At 37.7% G+C, this 19,959-nt stretch overlaps 1 protein-coding gene across 2 annotated transcripts in view; it reads left to right on the top strand.

Moving 5' to 3' along the window:
- KCNH8 (potassium voltage-gated channel subfamily H member 8) overlaps positions 1-19,959 on the top strand; it is a 195,679-nt gene that overhangs the window by 119,351 nt on the left and 56,369 nt on the right. Inside the window, exons 7-8 of one of the 2 annotated variants that reach the window (XM_040592962.1) lie at positions 918-959; positions 4,425-4,632. In XM_040592962.1, the coding sequence (XP_040448896.1) occupies positions 918-959; positions 4,425-4,632 (250 nt within the window). The remainder of the gene's footprint in view (positions 1-917; positions 960-4,424; positions 4,633-19,959) is intronic. The other variant, XM_040592963.1, reaches the window with a different exon arrangement.

Here is a 19,959-nt window from a genome sequence, read left to right as displayed (position 1 = left end):
GTTTACCCCCTACACTAAAACCAAACAGCCAGCATAACTGTGTTGGTTTAATTTCCACTAAGAATTTTTCATTGAATGAACCAGGTCTGATCTCTTCCTTTAAGGAGAAAATTAAAAAAAAACCAACCAAAATTAATCTTTTCCAATTAAAAAAAAAAAAAGAGAAAATACTGATGTGCTTTCCATACTGAATTCTGGAAAATAAAGTATTTTCCAATAATTATATTTACAGTTTAAAAAGTCACAGTATTAAAACCGCTACTTCAATATGATTAATACACACCTCCTGTCTGTTTTAACTTTTTCCTTAATAAGATTACTAATATGGTGACTAAGAACATCCAGTGACACCGAAATGTCCCTCTATTAGTAGTGGATGCTTAATGAGATAATAAATGATAGATTATGTCCTAACACTAAGCCTAAAGCCGTAAATGGTACATAGCCATGTTGATCTCTAAATGAACGTTGATCAACAGGCATAGCTCCTTTAATTCTCCAAGAGTTAAATGTCTTGTTAAACTTTTTGCAAGATCAAATCTTTTTCCTTTATTTGCTTTGGCCCTAGCTACTTTGGTAGCTAGCTGCTATATGGTAAAGGCCACCACATAGTGAAGAGCCAAGGGTCAACCCTCTCTTCCTTCTGGTAACTGAGAGAAAATCCCGAATTTGGGAGTCTGCACCCTGCATTTAGCCCGGAAAACACTCTCGTTTTGTTCTCGGTATGATTCCTCGATGGGAACACAGTGCCTTATTGTATCATATTTCCTGTCATGGCAAGATTCGGCAACTGTTAATATAATCCTCAAGATAACAATAGCTATCAACTGTTTCAAGAGCGGGGGGAGGTATTAATCACATTCCACTGTTTTCAGACTTTATGATTTAATAAGCCATTTCCTCATGTCTGTTCTCAGATTTTCACTCCATCGACTCTCAGATGTTGCCTCAACAGAACGGTGAGAAGGGGCATCAGGGAGCATCACTCCTTTGCTGTTCAGGCCCCAGCACAAAGGCCAAACCTTTAGGGATGCTCTAAATTCTGCAAGCTATAGGTATAGTGCCATACATACCTATGTATGTATGGCACATAAATGTCATCCTCCAGTTGGAGATTTGTGGAGATAGAGTGCGTGAAACAGCTGTGGAATCTTTCACCATCCTTGGAGATATTTCAAAAGAAAAAAAGTGAAACTGTATAAGTTGGCTCTACTGCCTTTAAACCTCGCAGGGATTCTGCCCTGCCACTAAATGGGTGACTCTTTGGAGGTCTGAGACCTCTGGTACATTCCTGCCTAACCTCAGTGTCTGCTCAGACCCCAACCTTTTCCATCCTTCTATTCATCTGACACAAAGGATCCCTTAATCTGTAGAAATGTGGTGTGACATGCTGCCAAAGTAAAAACCAGGCCATTAAGCACTAGTTATAATGATTAAATTTGCTCCTCTCTGAGTAACTATTGGTTACAGAGCAAAAGTATCATTTTTGGAGGAAAACTAACTAACCAACAAATAGGAAGAATTAAAGATCTCTGCCACTAGTAATTTCTTAAAATGTATCATGTTTTCTTATTAATTCCTTTTTGTCATAGGAGGTGATTCTTCCAAGCAGAGAATTTCATCACTAGTGTGTAGCAACTTTATTTCTCAGTACTTCTCAGCACTATGCCATGATTGAGTTTGTGTTAGTTTTAGATAAAAGTCTGTCTCTGTCATTTTGACAGAAAAAGGTTAACCCAGCTAGTCTAAAACGATTAACCAAATGAAACATTTAGATGGTTTTATATCCGTGGGCAAAGCAAATTCCACAGTCACAAGTATGAGTGCTGACTCCTCATTTTGTTTTTCTAAATTTGTGACAGAAAAGAAAGCTGCCTGATGGCATTTCAGATCTCCCAATGACAGATTGGACACAATACAAGAGTGTTTGGCATGACTAATGAGAAAATTCGGTGCAATTATATATGATTAATTACATCTATGTTCAAATTTAAGCAGAAATTATTTTGAAATGAGGCAGTCTTTGGAAACTTTAAACAACTCTCCATGTAAAAAAAGAATACTATATCTGATTTGCTAGTTTTATGTCTGTCAGTGTTCTGTAACTTAATAAAAATGGTCAGAATTTAGTGACAAGTGATAACTGGCAGGGCACAATTGTTATTGTAACAGCCATTTTGACATGTCTTATTTTAAGAATCCAACAAAAAAGTACTTTCACCTAAGTTATCAATAATTGGTTCTGATGTGGTAGAACACAGGCACCCATGTAAAGATGAAAGCACCGATGTGAAGGCCATGGCACCTATGCAATCATTTTATATATTACTGCAACACCTTGAAGAGTCAGTCATGAAGAGGGACCCCTTTACGTTAAGAGTGCAACAGAACCATGTTTGGTTCAAAAAAATTGATGAGAGAGAAGGAAAAGAGACTTTGGGAAATACCACAGAAAAGGAGGCAGTTGGTATAGTGGCATGGCATTCAATTAGAATAATTAATAGTTATATGATTGTATTAACACAAACATGACAATTCCTTCAAACATTTTACAGCCTTCTGGCCCAGACTTACAGATATTCCTGTGCTTAAGGCCACAGACATAACTAATTTCACTGACTTAATGTAGATGACATAAGATGGATAAAAGAAATGCGAGAAGACCTTGTACTTGTTTGTGTGCTCTAATGTCAAATCTTATTCCTGACAGCATTGAACTTCAAAGTATTTAAAATAAGTGTCATGTTTTCGTTGATTCTCTTTTTTCCCCAGCTATGTACATGAGGAAAAATGTAAAGGTTCTCGGGGGGGGGAGGAAAAGAAATAATGGGCAGGAAATACCATTTGAAGAAGCCTGTAGGAGAATTACTTACTCACTATCGAAACTGTAGTAGCAAAAAAAAAAAAAAAAGCTTGCAGATTTTGTTACTTTTTTTTTTTACAGGTTTTGCACCTACTTAATTCCTGAGACTGGAATAAAATCAATGAATTCTTAAGTCTTCATGAATAAATCTAGAACACCTCACATTACAGAATTTACCAGTCAATCTGGACCTAGCTGTTAGTGAATGCACACCTATATAATTAAGGCTTCAAATTACTAGTTTTGGTAACAGAAACAGAAATCTTAGCTTCAGGTTATTCTGGATTAGCAAAAGCAAAAGGATGTTTATCAGGCTGTGCTTTATACTTTATTTTGTGCTTTAGACTTTATTTTCAGAGATCTCATTGCTGTGTTCTGGGAAGGGTGTGGGAAGACGTGTCAAATTTGATGTTATTTTTCTAGCTGATGCATGTATCCTGTATCAGCTACATAGCTAGTAGGCATTAATCCTAATGCCTCATTAATGAAGTGGGAAGAAAAAGCTTACTGTTAATGAAAATTACGCCTATTTAATCTTTAAAAAAAAATTAAAGCATTTGGGATCCTAATCTGCATATTCTTTGCTGACTCTACCCAACAGCTGAAACATGAGCCAAGTATACTCCATGCAAAATTGGGAGCTGTGCACACTCTGGTGTGGATGTAGGTTGGAGGATGCTCTGGAGGGGATGGGGTCATCCAGAGACTGCTCACTTTGTGCATTGTTGCATCTCCTTTGAGGCCAGAGCCCATATACTTCATAAACTGATGTACACTTAGGGTGCTGAGCAGATTAGGCGGTACTTTTGCCACATACACTTGAAAGGCAATAATATTTTAGGTAAGGAAGTTAAGTAGTATTAGGAGTCTTAATACAAGCATTTTCAGACTCTAAACTTACTGCTTTAGAGAGCAGTAAAATATCCCAGGCCCCTGAGCACAGGTTTAAAGCTGAGGAGCAAATCTGAGTCTTCACTTATTTCTCTGCTTCCTTGTTCTGAAAACTATCTGCTATATGTTACTTCCTCTCCCAGTCTGAACTGAATTATTAAGCTGATGTCATCTCATACATAATCGAGGCAGACCTACTGTTTGGCTGTTAGCAGAAAATTAAAATCTTTGCGTGCTTGAAGATGTTTATTTTGTGGTTTTGTGTTGGATTCAAGTGAATATGGGTCAGTTTGACAATTATGTTTCTCTTGTAGAGCAGGGTAGGATCTATTTTTGCACAAACACAAATTTTTAAGTTAAATCCAAAAGAAGACTTGGCTTGAAGAGAAAGGCAAAACGAAAGATCTCCCAGTATTTCAAGTTTGTTCGGTTTAAATCAGAAACAGTAAATATGTACGTACACAACAAATGTAAATACTTTTTTTTGTATATATAAACTTCTATTCTCTGCTGTCTTGAGATTTACTCTAAGCATAATATGCAGCTGTGTAACTGAATGATGGGAAAAAAATTATAGAGCTTTAGGAGATAGTCCTCTTTCATTGAAACAAGAGAACGGTGTGATGGAAGTCAACTGCTGACAAGTTGTTTTCTCTCCCCGTTCTCCCAGGTTTCCCTTGTCCACCTCCTAAAGACTGTGCGGTTGCTACGCCTCTTGCGTCTCCTTCAGAAGTTGGATCGTTACTCCCAGCACAGTACAATTGTTCTCACGCTTCTCATGTCCATGTTTGCCTTGCTTGCTCACTGGATGGCCTGCATTTGGTATGTCATAGGGAAAAGGGAGATGGAACAGAACAACCCCCTTACCTGGGACATAGGTAAGTTCTTCTTTCCACCATATCCATAGATATGTAATATGTTTTTATATGCATACATATGTGACTATATCAAAACGTATGTATAAATCACTCAGTATTTCCTTTGTTGCTTAATCTTGTACAATTATTTAGTGCTGTTTGTAGAGAAAAGGAAGAGACTGGTGTTCTCAATTTCAGGTCAATCTGAAAAAAAAGGATTAAAATGAAATAAAATGGGAAAAGTAGAAAACAAGGAGATTTTCAAGAGTGATTCAATGTTTGGGAAATGGAGGTTCTCAATAGGGGAGGGCTAGACAATCTGTGTAGAAGAGTAGATGGGAAAGTTCATCCTGTTTTTGCAAATTAGGCAAATTCTTCAAGAGAGGAATTCCCTTGAGTGTGCTGGTTATTCCTTAATATACATTGAAACAGATAGGCCCTGAAGTGCCTTCAATTTAAAAACTCCCTTTGGAAATATTGTTTAGCTGATTTGCAGGCGTTGCTCTTTTGCGCAGCAGAGGAGGTGTTTATCAGTGGAGAGATGGTTTTGGAACGCTCAGTTTTGATTCAGTATTTAGTTTCTACCCCACTCTTCTTTGTGATTTCATTGAGTGTTCCAGATTGACTCTTAGATTTTAAGCTTTTCCCTTTTTGTTTAAGGTTTATTATTATTGTGAAGGGTCGTAGCCATGTGTGATGGTACAAAGGGGAAACAATATACCTTGTATAGGAGCCTGGCATTACCAGGTATTTGCACGCTGTTGAAGGTGTGTTACCCACTAGTGCAACAGCTGATACTCCACATCTTCCCACGTAGGTCATTCTGGCTTTACTGTAGAGGTGCCTTTCTTTTGCTGTATTTCTCCAATGCCATATCAATATCAAGCATCCCTTTTTCTCCCTTTTCTTTCTGGTTCCTTGTGTTCTGTCTTTTTAGTTCTAGTTGTATTTACCTTTAGCCTAAATCTATTACATTTTCACTGAAGCAGGAGAGGAAACAAGGCCAGCAATAAAGTTAACTGGAAGGGGGAAGCCCTGCTAGTCGTCTTTATGCTGTTAGATACTAAAGACGCAATAAAAATGCATATGAATAATTTAGAGTATGTAAAATATCTGTGAGATTAAAAGAGCACATGTGTGTGTCTTTCATAAACAAAGAGTATCTGATGGTGAGACAGTTCCCCAACAGAAAAAATATTTGTTGGGAGGAATAATGCAAACACCTGTGACCAAAGGCTCGAGATGTGCACTCAAACTGCAGTACGCAGTTTCTTATCTCTTTTAATTTCTTCCTCCTCTCTTAACCACATTATCATCTATCTAAATACCATCTAATAATAATTAGTCTGAAGGAAAAATGCCAAGTATGTTAAAGGTGCCTGAACACAGATGAGGAGAGGTTGCTAGGTCAGGAAGGGAAAAAGAAGTAAGTCCAATAAATACATATCTCAAGTTTGTCCATAGGTTACTGAAAGGTTTGTGGAGCCTTTTTTTCCCTCTTTTTGGTTGTTTATTTCTCCTCCCCTTTGTAAACCAGGTCTGTGACCTGCTGCTGAACTCCTCATGGAGCACAAAGCTCTCAAAGAAAAGACTGCAGCTGTAGGGGAGAATATACAAAGAAAGCCCACTGCTCGCAAATTGGTCAAATACTGCTAACGGAAAAACAAATCCTGATAAAAATAATAATAAAAAGAAGGGTGTCTCTGGTGGGAAGTAGCTATGAAGACACACTGTCACCTTATGCAGGCCACAAATGATTCATTGCAGTCCCAATGATGAGGATGGGCTGCATCCTTGCTCCCTAGGTGGGGCTGCTGGCTGGGCTCCCCATGCAGCCTGTCCCTTTCCCCTGAGCTGAGACCACATTCAGTTTTGTACTCTCTTGGGCAATGGCAGTAATAAGCTAATGTCCCAACCACCTCATTAGAACCAATCCCAGTTTAACTGGGAGCCATTTCACAGAAGTTCCATTTGCACCTCAGTGAAGAGCGTTGTATCTGGGTTATGATGCTCTGACCATCTTCTAGTGGGCTTCCTAGGCAGGAACTGCTCCTAAACAGCCTCTTACCGGTGGCTCATCTCAATCTGTGAGACTCAGTGACCTTCCCTGGACAGCTGAAGGCAACGCACTTCACCACTGGACAGGCCAAAGCACTTCTTATTGGCGTGTACTTAGACTTTAGCCTTCTACCTGGCCAAAGGGCTTTGCTGTTGAGCTTACAACTTGAATTTATTTTAGTTTTTTTCAAAAAGTGTGATTTTGCACTTTCGCCTGGAAAGCTGTTCTACCACCTTCATGGATAGTCTTTAAAATATTTAGGTGTTATAAATGTATCATAAAATTATACTGCAATGACTCGTGCAAAGCCCCTACAGATATTAGTTCTGTATCTGTCAGAACATTTATATCTAAAGTTCTGTCTAGCACTAAGTTAAATATTGGAGATTTTTTGGGGTCTTTTATTTATTTTTTAAAAGGAAACATTTTTTAAATGTTAAAGTATTAGAAATTGATTAAAAAAAAAAAAAAAAAAAAAAAAAAGAAGAGCTCAGAAACCTTCAGATACCTGGCATGAAGCCATAATTTTGTAAAGACCACTTCAGCGCTGAAAAAAATTTCTGTACAATCTTGTGTGTTGCATATATGTGCAGAAAATTAGGATTATGTACTTTCTTCAATCAGCACAAATTCTTTTGCTCTCAAACTACTTGCTGGTGAGACACCATGAAGTCCTGGCCCCTCTGTGTGCTATAGTTTTTGCTAGTCTGGTGGGTGATACACAGCTGATTATCTGTAGCTAGACTTTCTTTTCACCTTAACAAAACTTTAAATTGCCAGTCTGCTATGCCTCACAGCATCCATGTAAGCAATATGTTGCGGGGAAAACGGTAGGTGTGATTTAGGGTATGAGTGATTACGCAAAGTAAAATGAGATCTGGAGATCATAATAAATCACAAACAAATAATGCACACGGAGAAATCTTGCTTGGGGTATAATAAACGTAGTGTTATTTTAAGACACTGAGGATATTCTTTTCTTCTATATGAAGGCCTCAACTGGAAATTTTTGTGCCATTTTGGAGAGCATGTAAAAGAGTTCTTACTGCAGGGAAAGCAATAGAATATGATTGTTTGTTTTGTATTGAAGGGATTTAGTTTTTAAACTTTTAATTTTATCACACTAATACCAAAACTGAAGACTCAGGTTTCCATCAACACATCCTATACAACGTTAATTCCAAGCATTAGGAGGCTTTCTAATTGGCAGCATTAAAAAATATCATGTAAAAACTAGAATTCCTATACTTTTTTATTAAAAGGAATGTGTTTTCCCCCTTGGAAAGTATGCTTTTTATTCTTCACTGGAGAGTCTTGGGTGTTGCCCACCTGAAAAACTGGGACCCTAAGTATGGATGCTGCAATACATACCATAGCTGAAATACAGTGATGGGTTTGTTCTAAGAAAGGAAAACCATGACTGGAATGAAAAGATTTCTTTGCTTTTTATGTGTGCTTCTATTTTGGGGGGAGAGGCAGAGGAGAGGGAAAAAAGCTTTCTGCAACATCCTTCCTCCATTTAGTGCTTCCTCAAAAAGCCTGCAGCACAGATTTCAAGACTGAGGTTTTGCTAACACTTAAAGCAAACATTTTAAAGCTGCAGTACTGTTATCATCATACTTTGGACCTTGCTGTGCCATCAGACATGCATCATAGCCCAGATCTCACAACATTGACTTTAGTGGGAGTAGCATTTGTTTCTGTGTATCTATTTCTCTGGCTAATTTAAACAAATTAGGTGCTTAATTTGCATTTGGATTGGGGTGATGGGAGTGATAAAGTCCTCCCTAGGAAAATACCCAGAACCAAGAAATGTATTTGCTTTGTTCTTGCTGGCCCTAATTGTAAGCCTTTATTTCATTTTTTTTTTTTTCCTTTATTCAGGCAACATTCTCATTGCAAATAATTTTAAAACATGGTTACATTCACAAAGTTAGCCATGTGGTTGCACAATGAGAAAGATGCAGTCTTTGGGAATGTTATTCATGAACTGTCGTGATGCGGTGGCATTGAGACGTATACCAGTGTAATGTGATGTTAAAATCTGGATCTCTTGCTTAGCTCTCTTGCTTAGCTCTGGTATTGCTATTTTAAGTGATTACATGAGGTATTTGGAAGATATGCAGTATGGGCATTGTTTTCAGGTGCTAGAAAGCTTTACCTCAGCAAGTTCTCCCATCTCAGGAGACCATTTTTCCACATGCAGCAGCTTGACTCTGACATCTGATAAACCCTGACCCCTGCACTGGTCAGTCCCACCGGGCTGAGGCAGTAGTACATACCTTGTCCTGCTTTTCCCTTCTAGCTTCTTCAGATCCCTCTCTATTACATTCCACCTTTTTCCCCTCATTTGTTCTCATTGGTGAAACCAATGTTTCCCTCAGACACAGCATGATTTTCAGCAGCTTGTAAAAATAAGATTAACTTTCTGTTAGCTGACATGGAGTAGAGGCTAGGTTGTGCTGAGGTTCCTGGCTGATCCTACCACTCTAATTCCACTGACTTAAATACTTTGGCTTTCGTTTCCTTAGGTTTAGCTGGTATCAGATTTAGGCATAGGTTCTTTATTTGCTGTCTGCTGTTTTGAATTAGTATATATGGAGCTATTCCCCTCCAAGTTCTTATCAAATACGTGAAATGACTTTTTGGTCTGTCTCTACGGGAAACAGATAATATTGAAAATGTTTCCTGTTGCTAAATGCGTTCATTCCGTGAAAACCATATGAGCTGTTGAAATTCAGCTGTCTTGAGTGTAGTAAGGAGATTAGGAGAAGGCCAAAAGTCAGGATGCTGGTTCCCTTAGATAATCAAAGCTGTCAGGTATAATTTCTGTAATTGTCACAAAAAAAATAATCCTTCCTGTCCAGCAGAAATTCAGCTGCAACTCTTTATTAGTCCACCTACCATAACACTTACAACATTCTGACTATGGAGGAGTTGTTGTCAAAGCAAAATTTAAAATAAATAAATAATAACCTGTACTTTTATAGAAGATAAAGTGTACGTGTTTACTTTGGGAGACACTTTAAAATCAGGTCTATAAAGGGTATTCTTCAGCTATTTAAATCTTTAGTTCAATAAAACACCTATACTAATTTCCAGTTTTTTCTCATTTTCTATTAGTTTTGTAATTTACAGCACTTCTGAAAACAAGAATTCAGTCATGACTGAACCACTATACTTTCACCTATACTCTGCAATATAAAACCTCCTCCCCACACTTGATCAGACCCTGGCAGTCAGAGCCTTTAAAGGGCCTCGGATGCCTGACTCCTGGCAAAGGATTTATACCCTGAATTAGTTCTCGGGGCAGTGGGTGGCAGATTTAGCTGCAGAATGAAGTGCACAGCACCTGGGTGGAACCAGTAAGAAGTGCTGAAAATAAGATTGTGCCTTCAGGCCCTCTCACTTGGCTTTTATATGCTTCATGATGGGCCACAGGGAAGTTATAAGCTGTTTTCACAGGTGCTGACGGATGTATATGTACCACGTAATAGAATTTAACATAAAAATCCCTCAAATAGTGTTGATCCAAACGGGTAAGTTTAACTGCTTCTTGAAAGTTTACATGTGTTTGCTCAGAGTTGCAACTGTGCTGGAAAGGATGGCCCCTTTCTGCAGCAGTTTGAGCACATCTCTCATTCTGCACAAGCAGCTTGGGGTTGTCTCCATCGAGAGCACAGATATGAAGGACATTGTTCTGGTGAAAAACAAACCAGAAGTCATTGATTTCTTCTCACCACAGAAGGAGAGAGAGGCATTGTTACTGAATTTTGCTCGTCTTCAGCATGGGGTTTGGGCACCGGAACTTGTGTCTAAGGTATGGAAGATATAGGTACAATGCAAATCTCCTTAAGGGAGCACCATATCATAGTGTAAGAGTTACTTCTCTCAACATTCTTCCTGGGAAGCTTGCTTCCTGGAGTTCTGGCTGGTTTGGTTTTTTCTCAAACTGAAATAATTTCAACAGAGGAATGGCCAATGCCCGAGTCTCTAGTGTCCAGGTGAAGCTAGAGATGAAGCTTTGGACTCTCCAGGGACGAAGAGAACAGAGATCTGAAAGTCTTTTGTGTTCCTTTTTACCACTGAGATGTTAGGTGATATGACAATCCACATATTCCTGTTGCAATTAAATTGGCTAGAGCTATACAGCGCACAGCTACCTTCCGTGTTGAGTCCTTCAGGGAATTCAGATGCTGGGTCAAGGTGGCTAAAGGATCCCCACTGGGTACAGATAGGAGAGATACTCTGAGCATCTTAATTGTGCAACGACGGCAGCATTTCTGGCTTGATGCAGAAGTTGGCTGATAGGGACCATGCAAAATGTAAGTGACTAATATCTTAGATGCAAACTTTAGATTACACTCTTGAGCTTGGGTTCCTAAATTCTGTCCAAGCTCTTTGTGACCCCCAGGTAGCTTCAGTCTTGACAGAATTTCATAAGTCAGCATCAAGCTGGAATATCCATTGAGAGTCATTATCTTGTAACTCTTGAGTTTCAACAGGTTGGGAAGTTTTCAGTGCCAGGAACCTTTTTCCCAGCTTATGCTAAGAAACCTGAGGCAGTCATTATTAGCTCTCTTAACGTCCTGAGGAATTTTGCCAGAGACTCTGAAGGTACAGATTTAAGTATATCCTTGGCAATAGATACTAGTGGCATTGGTACATTTATTCAGGGTAAAACTCAAGCTATCCTCTTTTCAGAAGAAAAAACTATTTTTAGGTATGTATATCTGCTAGTTCTCCCTCAAATAATGTAAGTTAGTGAACTAATACACATTTCTGGTACTCTTGGACTCAGCATAACCATGGAGTAAGTAACAGTAGAAATTATATTGGAAAAAATCGATGTTGTTACTCCCCTTCCTGGTCAAAATAATGCATAAATTGTTAAAATTTGTTAAAACAATAATTAGTTAACTCTTGACTGTTAATATTTTCATATTAATCCTCATAGTGTACCATAGAAGTAGGAAAATATTTATGTATCATGAAGTTTTTGCAAAGCAATTTAATGACTTGAATGGCTAGACATGACAAGAGTTGGTATCAAAGTTGAAATAGAGGCTTGGGTTTTATTTTTCTTTTTTTTAATACATTAATTATCTCAACTATTATTGATCCCAGATCATTCCCACTCTGTTTCTGTACAATATTTCCTTCTTTTAGAGAATAAATAGATTTGGTTTTGAATGCGATGTGAGCGGTTTTTATCAAATCCATACATTCAAAAACCAGGAAAAAATGAAATATGAAAAATAATGAGACTTTAGAAATATGTAATTGTCAGTCTGCTTTTGAACCCACTGAGATTCCTATTTTCACCATATTCTTAGCAATACTGGCAATCAGGAACTTCATTTTTTAAAAATTATGTAAACTGAGATTCTGTGTGATCACCTATCTCCAAGTACCGGGGATGTCAGGTAAATCAGCCAAAAGAAGGTGCAGGGTGAAACTATAGTCCTAAGGAACCATCAGTTTTTGGACCCAGGTGATGTGTTTGGTACATGCGGGTACATGTGCCTGCTTCTGGATTCCTGACCTACCTTCTGGAGTTTGAGTCTGGACCTATGACAAAACAGCTTCTAGTAATTACAAGTGTTCGGCTTACTAAGAGCTGGTGGGTCCTTTTCACTGCTAGAAAGAGCCCTTGTAAATTTCCAAGGCTCTTGGCCAAGAAAACTGTGTTCTGCTCTGAAATATTGGTCTATTTCACTGCTCCAAACACGCATCCATCAAGTTAGAACTGGCATGTGTGGATTTATGAATTCTCGTGGGGGAGGAAAGAACTTCATGCAGACTAAATTGCACAGGACATCATTCGCTAGCCATGATCAGTTGTTCATTTCAGTCTGTCATCTCTGTACCTGAATATTTCATTCTAATCTCTCTTTCAGTCTGCTTCACTATGGGTTTGGTTATCGGTTTTCTTAATTTTTTGTCATTAGTAATAACAGACCCTGTTATTTTGGAACTATGGTCCTTTCTGGTTTTGAGAGGCAACTTTAAGAAAAAGAATTAAAGAAATACATTTGTCATGCATGAGTGATGACATCTTCAATTTAGTGAAATTAATTATAATGCTCTGTTGACCTGGGGTATATGCATTGAAGGTCCATTGTTGTGTGGAATATACGTACCTTTAAGCTACAAATTTTTTCATAGCACTCATCTCACAACTAATTACAAACAGTGCTTATTATATTGCACATCCTTTGAAAAAGTCAAGGAGGTACCACAGTACTGAAGCATTTCACAGTGATGAAGTATTCTAAGGCAGTTGAAACAGAAATTTGAAAACCCAGAATATCTTACTTTAGAAAGCTTTTTAATATTTTCAGTGTTTTTTGAATCCTTTTGAGCTTTACTCCTCAGTAAAAGTAACAATATAATTATATGTACAATGTGTACATTTTCCATGAATTCCTGTTTGAGGTTTGCAATTTCTAGTCTTGTAAGAACTAAACAGATAAATTAGTTAAAATCAGGAAGAAATTAGAGTGATGTTAAAACAACTCTGGTGAAAACTACTATATCTGAGGCCCAATTTAGAGAAGATTATAGTGTGAAATATTTATGAAAGAAAATGTTGGGGTTTATATCAGATTGGGTTACACTTCTGAATAAGTATAATTAGGGAGCAAAAGTTCATCTAGTTTTTGGAGATGAAATCCTATTTGCAGATGATCATAGTTACATACAATTTTTAGTACAATACAAGCAGAGGCACATAGTTTTTCACTCCCTTGTCAATCTGTTAGAATAGACACAGAGAAACTTAATTGCTGCTAGGGAGTTTTATCATGCACAGTTGTAATCACCTGGACATGTGCTACAAGTATGTGTGGAAACCTGTCTGCACATGGTAAAGACCTATAATTAGAAATTAAGGGCTTGTAAAGACTTACCTGAAAACCTGGCCCTACTTTTCTGCCTGGTTTATATGTAAAACAAACTTTCTAGGAAAGGTTTTATTAACATTCCTCATTTTAAACCTGTGCATACCAGACCTTGTCAGGATTTAAAACATAAATTTCAATTTTAAAATAACTATAGAAATTAATCTTGTGGAAATCATTAAATTTTGCATTTGAAAACCCAAACCACTACTTTTGTGATGGAGCTGTGCCATTTGTGCAATTTGTTGAACTGAACTGAAACATTTCCTTTGCCTTTCATTTAACATTAATTTGTATTTTAGCTGCTTTGGGTCTTAGTAGGTTTTATTCTGCCATTCTTCCCTGCTGTTCTTTTCTACAGGCTCAGCTCCTTGATTAAACTATGTTTTTCTTTATGTACCACACTTTGCCTTCTGATTGAACCATTTTAGCCATCACAAAATATCCCATTGGTTTTGCAGCCCAGAAAAAAGTAGAAAGTACCTTATGAAGGGAGGGTGAGGTTTTCATGTGGTTGTTAATACATTTCAAGATTTTGTACCTGGGACAAGAATTTTGGGCAATTTTTAAGTGAAAAGTATAAAACTGGTGTGTCAGTGAAGCCCCTGAGATTTGATAAAGTTGCAAGTGTCCTGCTGCATCTAAATGCAGATTACCTACATATCATTAAACCCACAGAGTTTTTATCTCAGTGGAAAAACTGTATCTGAACCAATTTCTGCAGCTCTAATAGAAATTCTCAGTGCCACATGTAGGGGGAAAATCTGCTCAGTATACATCCCATAAGAGGCAATAGTCCCAAGAGGTAAAATAACACCATAATCTTTCCACATGGCTTCTGTAATGGGAATACTGTAGAGTATAATTTATTGAAAGCTGCCAATATTGTATGTAAAAGCCTTGCTCAAGGAGAAATTACATCAGTCTTTAAGCCTTAATAGCCGTACTTTGAATCATAGAAATGTTGGCCGGAGAGAACCTCTGGGGTTTATTTAGGCCAACCAGGCAGCTGAAACAGGACTGTCACCAGCACTACATCAGGTCAGACACGGCATGCTCCAGCCAAGTCCTCAAAAATCGCAAGGCTGGAGAGGCCTCCATCTTTTGGGGTAGCTTGTTCTAGGGTTACACTTCCCACCTTGGGGAGCTCTGTATCCGTTTGCTAAAACATTCATTTCTATTACACATTGATGTAAAAGGATGTTTTGTTAGGATGTCTCAGAAATTTCTGCCTCTGGTTTCAAAGCTCAATGGCCTGGCTGTTCAAATTACAATGTCTCAATCCAGTTTAAACCCACAAAACCTCTGAAAAGATTTTGAAATCTTTTTGGCAGCTGCTTCAATATTTGATTGGACTGCCTCTTTCAGCCCCATCACATAGCTAGATATCCTAGGGTGTCAGAATGCCATATTACATTCCATAGACACCCCATCACAACTAAAATTGCTTTTCTTTTCTTCTATAGCACAAGCATGCCTTACATTTTTAATCTAGAAATGTCTTCAGTGTATATTCCTATTTGCTATTTATTTATCCTTTCTTCTGCCCTTTAACAGAGCAGGTGCTTGATGAAAGAAAGGCTTTCCTGCTACTAGAATAGAAAATAATTTCCATATAAAAATGAAGAAATTGTTCAAGACCTTTCTTTCCAGACTTTCTTCCATTTTCACATACCTTGGAAAACACTTGTGCTTCTTTTGTACTTGCAGGTGACAGCGCTTAAAGGTAACTAGTAACTGCTTTCAGCAAAAGAAACCAATGTGGAGTTGTGAGAGTATGTCATAGCATTCTACAGTCTATAAAGTTTAACACAAGCCAGGTTCTGTAAAACTAATTATACCTAATTATTCCTAACTATTTTTCATTGTCAGATCTAAGATAGGTACAGATAAAAATGCTAATGCTTAGGATTTCCTTATGTCACACACTTTAAAAAGACCTGTCAGATCTGCAGAAACAGATGTTATATTTCAGAACTGCTGTAACTTTAAATATGTAGTGTGCCTTCTTATTAAGACATTAGCTTTCTTCTTTAGTTTTTATTCCTTTTTTACATTGAGCCTTCATTACATTGCAAATTCTTGTTTTGCTATTACGTTAAGATAGACTCTGGAGCCAGATATCCCCAGTTGTTGATTTTCCCCTCACAAAAGCCAAATAAGTTTGAATCTCAACATCCTTGATTGAAACAACATGTAGAAAAAAATCATATTGAAAAAAATTTACTTAGGTTGTGCTTCAAGGATTAGAAAATTAAGACAAGGCAAGATAAATGAAGTGTTAATACTGTTTATCGCATGGCTGTCTGACTCAGGCAGTGTCCTGGTCCAGAAAGCAACACAGTGGTTCATTAGGTGAGAAGGCAGAGGAAAAGAATTAGACAATATTGCAAAATCTATGGAGCACGCAAGGAAAGGATTGTAGTGAGGGTCAGCATACTTAGCTGCTCTCTAACTTGCATGGATGTTATCAGTACAGAAGACAAGGAGAAACGGATGTCATGTAGACTGCAACAGTCTATACTGACACAAACCGAACTCCATCCTGTCATACCATCCCCTGTGTGATTATGCAGGCTAGTCAAATGCAAACTAGCATAGTTTTGTTGTAATTCTGCAACTACCCTTTCATTTGTAACTAGACCTACTAAAGGAAATGCTTCTGTGCTGAGGCATCTGCCCATGTTTTACCCAGATGGGAGGCTGTATTTGAACAGGTAGAAGCTGCTGAAAATTGTCTTAATTGATGGAGCAGGGGACACAATAGGAGAAGGGAAGGGATCAGCTGTCAGGGACCACCCATGGCATTACTCAGCTTTGAAAAGCAGAGAGGACTCGTACAGAGGAGTTTATAAGTAAACAGCCCCACTCTCGCAGATCACGGGCAGTTAAACAGGCAGTATAAAAATACATGTAGCATATTACAATGTTTTCATAAAAAATATAGTCCTCTTGATATCTTGCTGTTGCAAATAAACAATACTTTCTTTTAGAGAGATTTTAAGGAATTGATTACCACTGTCATTGCCCCCAGGTGAATCTAGTCAAATTCTGAGTCAGGACTGTCAATATACTCACCGTTAGGACTGAGAAATTGCCATGTAAATAAAGTACTGAAATGCTTTAGCCTGAGTTTTTCTGAGGGGAAGACCTGAGCAGGTGAGAACGTCAGGGCAGAAGTGAGATTAATTTACCACCTATGCCACATTGCACACATACAACCCCAGAGTTTTGCTAGCAACCTTAAAACTGACTTCCTTCAAGTTGTCATCTCGTGGGATTTTTTTTGCGTATTTTGATAATACAAGTTTCATTTTAATGTAATCTGTATTGCTTATGGAGGAGAGTACTTATTTCTTAAAAAAGACAGAAATATATCACCTGTAGTAACTCAAATCCTTTTTGGCATGAATTGGACTCCAAACATATAAAACTGCAAAGCAGGTTTCTAACGCTGTAGCTGACAGCACAAAAAAAAAGTCATTACCATTAATTCTATTGCAACAGCACCTGGGGTCTCTAGTTATGTGTCAAGACCCTCCTGTCCCCATTGCTGGATTAACACAGGGTGAAAAGGCTGCTCTTGCCCAAAAGAGTATTACACTCTAAGAAAAGTTCTAACAGATGGGTACAGACTGATGGAGCACAGGGAAGCAAAGAGGGTATAGACAGACATGCACTTTGCACTGAATGGACTAGAAGTGTTGTTTCCAATTCCAACCTTAGCTGCAAGGCATTTGAGATAGCCCAGAAAAGGACAGTGACAACCAGTTTGCCTAAGGAACAGTAACATTAAATGCTGAGACTCTTTTTGTGAAGTGACAGTGTGACCCTCTCCTTAAAGGAAATGATTTGCAAATGATTTATATACATCTAATCATATGCTTACAATTTTATTTCTTAAGTTAGCTATTTTTAGACTTTTATATTTTACTTGTAATCTAAAAATTAAATTAACATTATATAATATTTGTTAATTTGCTTATGTTACTGATCTCTTTAAACCTTAAAAAAATCTTGGCTGTTTTAGGGGAGGGACGAATCAGGATAATTAAAAAGTATCAAAGGCATTTGTCTTCACTACAAATACGTTAATGGTGTTAGAGCTGTTTATAAAGTATTCCTAGAGAAACAAAAAAGTTTAATTAAAACAGTTAGCTATATGTAGCGCTTTATACGTATTGACTGACACAGTCATGGAAAGCTGATACGGAAAATATCCCCATTTTGTCTATTCAATAAAGTGGGGAAGAGAAAAAGCCTGTTGTCTTGCAAAAGCAAAAAAGACTTAAATCTCCTACAATCTCCAAATATAGCCATCTAACAAATTACTGTTGAGAAGAGCTGTACATGCTTACCACAGAGAAGAAGAGTTTGCAGTACATTTATTTTCTCAATTTACCTGCTCCTTGATAAATGAGACTGAAGGAATTTATGACCTAGTTCTGCAGGAATGCAGGTGCATTTACCATGTACACTGGAACTTCTATGCAACAGTAAGTATAAATGTTTAGAGAATTATCATAAAATACCAAGAGGAATGTGTTGCTTGCAGATCTGCTGAGTTAGCTCTCAAAATTCTTATGTATAGCTCTTACATGTAAAACAGTCAGGTCTCTACCTTGGAATAGATGCATCTCTATTGTAAGGGGAATCTTTATTGTGTTATACTGTAAGACTTGTGAATGCATATTGAAGTCTTCCTCATCACTGTGAACAAAAGAGCTGTGCAGCTGTCTTATTTGTTTAGACATCTTCAGAATATCAGTTGCATGTCCCAGAGATGCAATCTGCAGTCTTATGTGGCAGCAAGGTGGTGACACAGTGTAGGCTGAGAGGGACAAGCCACCCAAAGCCTGCCCAGTCAGCATGCAGGGCCAGCCCACCAAGCGGGACAAGCACAGCTATCCAGCTCCCATTCCACATGGTAAACGGTCCGGGAGGAAAAGTCTTCCAGTAATAACCTCTAGGGTCATGCAGAGCTTCAGCTAGCTTTTTGGAGACTATTTTGGAGCTCCATTCGAAGGGACATGTCTCCCCCCACACCACTCCTTTCTTCTCTCACCAGATTTCTCGTTGTAGACGAGAAATAACTTCTCTGGAAAGAGAATATTTTGCCAAGTAGTGAAGGAGAAATGTAAGCAGCTAATTCACATGAATTATCTACCACCTTAAAAAATATCTGGGGCTCTGACTATGGAACTGTGTCTAGGCTGGTCCTCAGGGTTTTATCCAGCCCAGCAGAAGAAAAAAATAAAAGAGCAAAATCTTACTTTGCAAACAAAAAAAGATAGGACTTCATTTAAAAATATTAATGTTTAATGTACAAACATAGTTAGGTTCTGGCCAGAAACTGGGACTTGAAATGTGTGAAGCTCTCGGTAATTCATGTACACAGTTTTATGGAGTTTGTACGTAGCATTTTGCGTTAGGTGGTAAAGCTGTAGAGCTCCACCCTGTGCTTACTTGTGACTGACAAAATAATTTTTAAAATATATCTTTCCAACATTGTTTTCTAATAAAATGCTAACATTGCAAGTATTTCGTATCAGGCCTGTTGGTCTACCACTTACAAGCCATGAACACGCCCAGGAGTGATCAACCCGGAGAGACTTTGGAAATCACATCATAGTCCATGCACCTATAGTGCCTTCACTGGGGTGGATTACAAGCTTCCTGTAAGATAAAAAGTATCTCCCCTTACACTTGTGGCCTTCCAAAATGAGAATGTAAATTATTTAACAGATCACACCTTGCTGATGGCAAGAAATTAAATGCTTCCTGCGAAGGCATTTTGTCAGTACCTCCAAGAGGGCATCAATGTTACCATGAGAATGCAGAAATTTTACTTTCTTATTCTAAGCAGTGATACTTGCAATTTAATAGAGTTGAATTTTGCCAAATTTAATTTTTGGTTTTGAATTTCATTAAAGCTTAATTCTCAGGTTTTCAGTACTTCTGTGGTCTTGGCATTCTTTTTGTTGCTGTCAGCACCATTACAATTAGATCTTGGGGTTTTGTTTTTCTTTTTTTAATCCCTTGATTGAGCACTTCTTCCTTCTGAAACTATTTAGTTCATTGAATATTTATTGTGCCATGAATTCATTTTCAGTGAGCACACTGGGTCAATATCTTGTTATGACTTTGTTGAGTTACATGAATTAAAATTTTATAAAATATAATTATTTTATGATAGCTTCTAAGAATATATTCAGTTAGAAATACAAAAGCCAACTTATTTACAATGGACACTAGTCAGCCTTACAAAAAAATTACTTAGGATGTCACCTTTCAAATTACGTTAATTTTTGGTAGACATGGCAAAGGTTAACCTTGTATCTAAAAATGCTTTAACCAAAAGGAATTTGTTTAGTTTGTAAAACTCTT

This window comes from Falco naumanni, chromosome 4 (assembly GCF_017639655.2).
Source record: "Falco naumanni isolate bFalNau1 chromosome 4, bFalNau1.pat, whole genome shotgun sequence".
Taxonomy (NCBI): domain Eukaryota; kingdom Metazoa; phylum Chordata; class Aves; order Falconiformes; family Falconidae; genus Falco; species Falco naumanni.
This window is presented reverse-complemented; position numbering and strand designations above follow the sequence as displayed.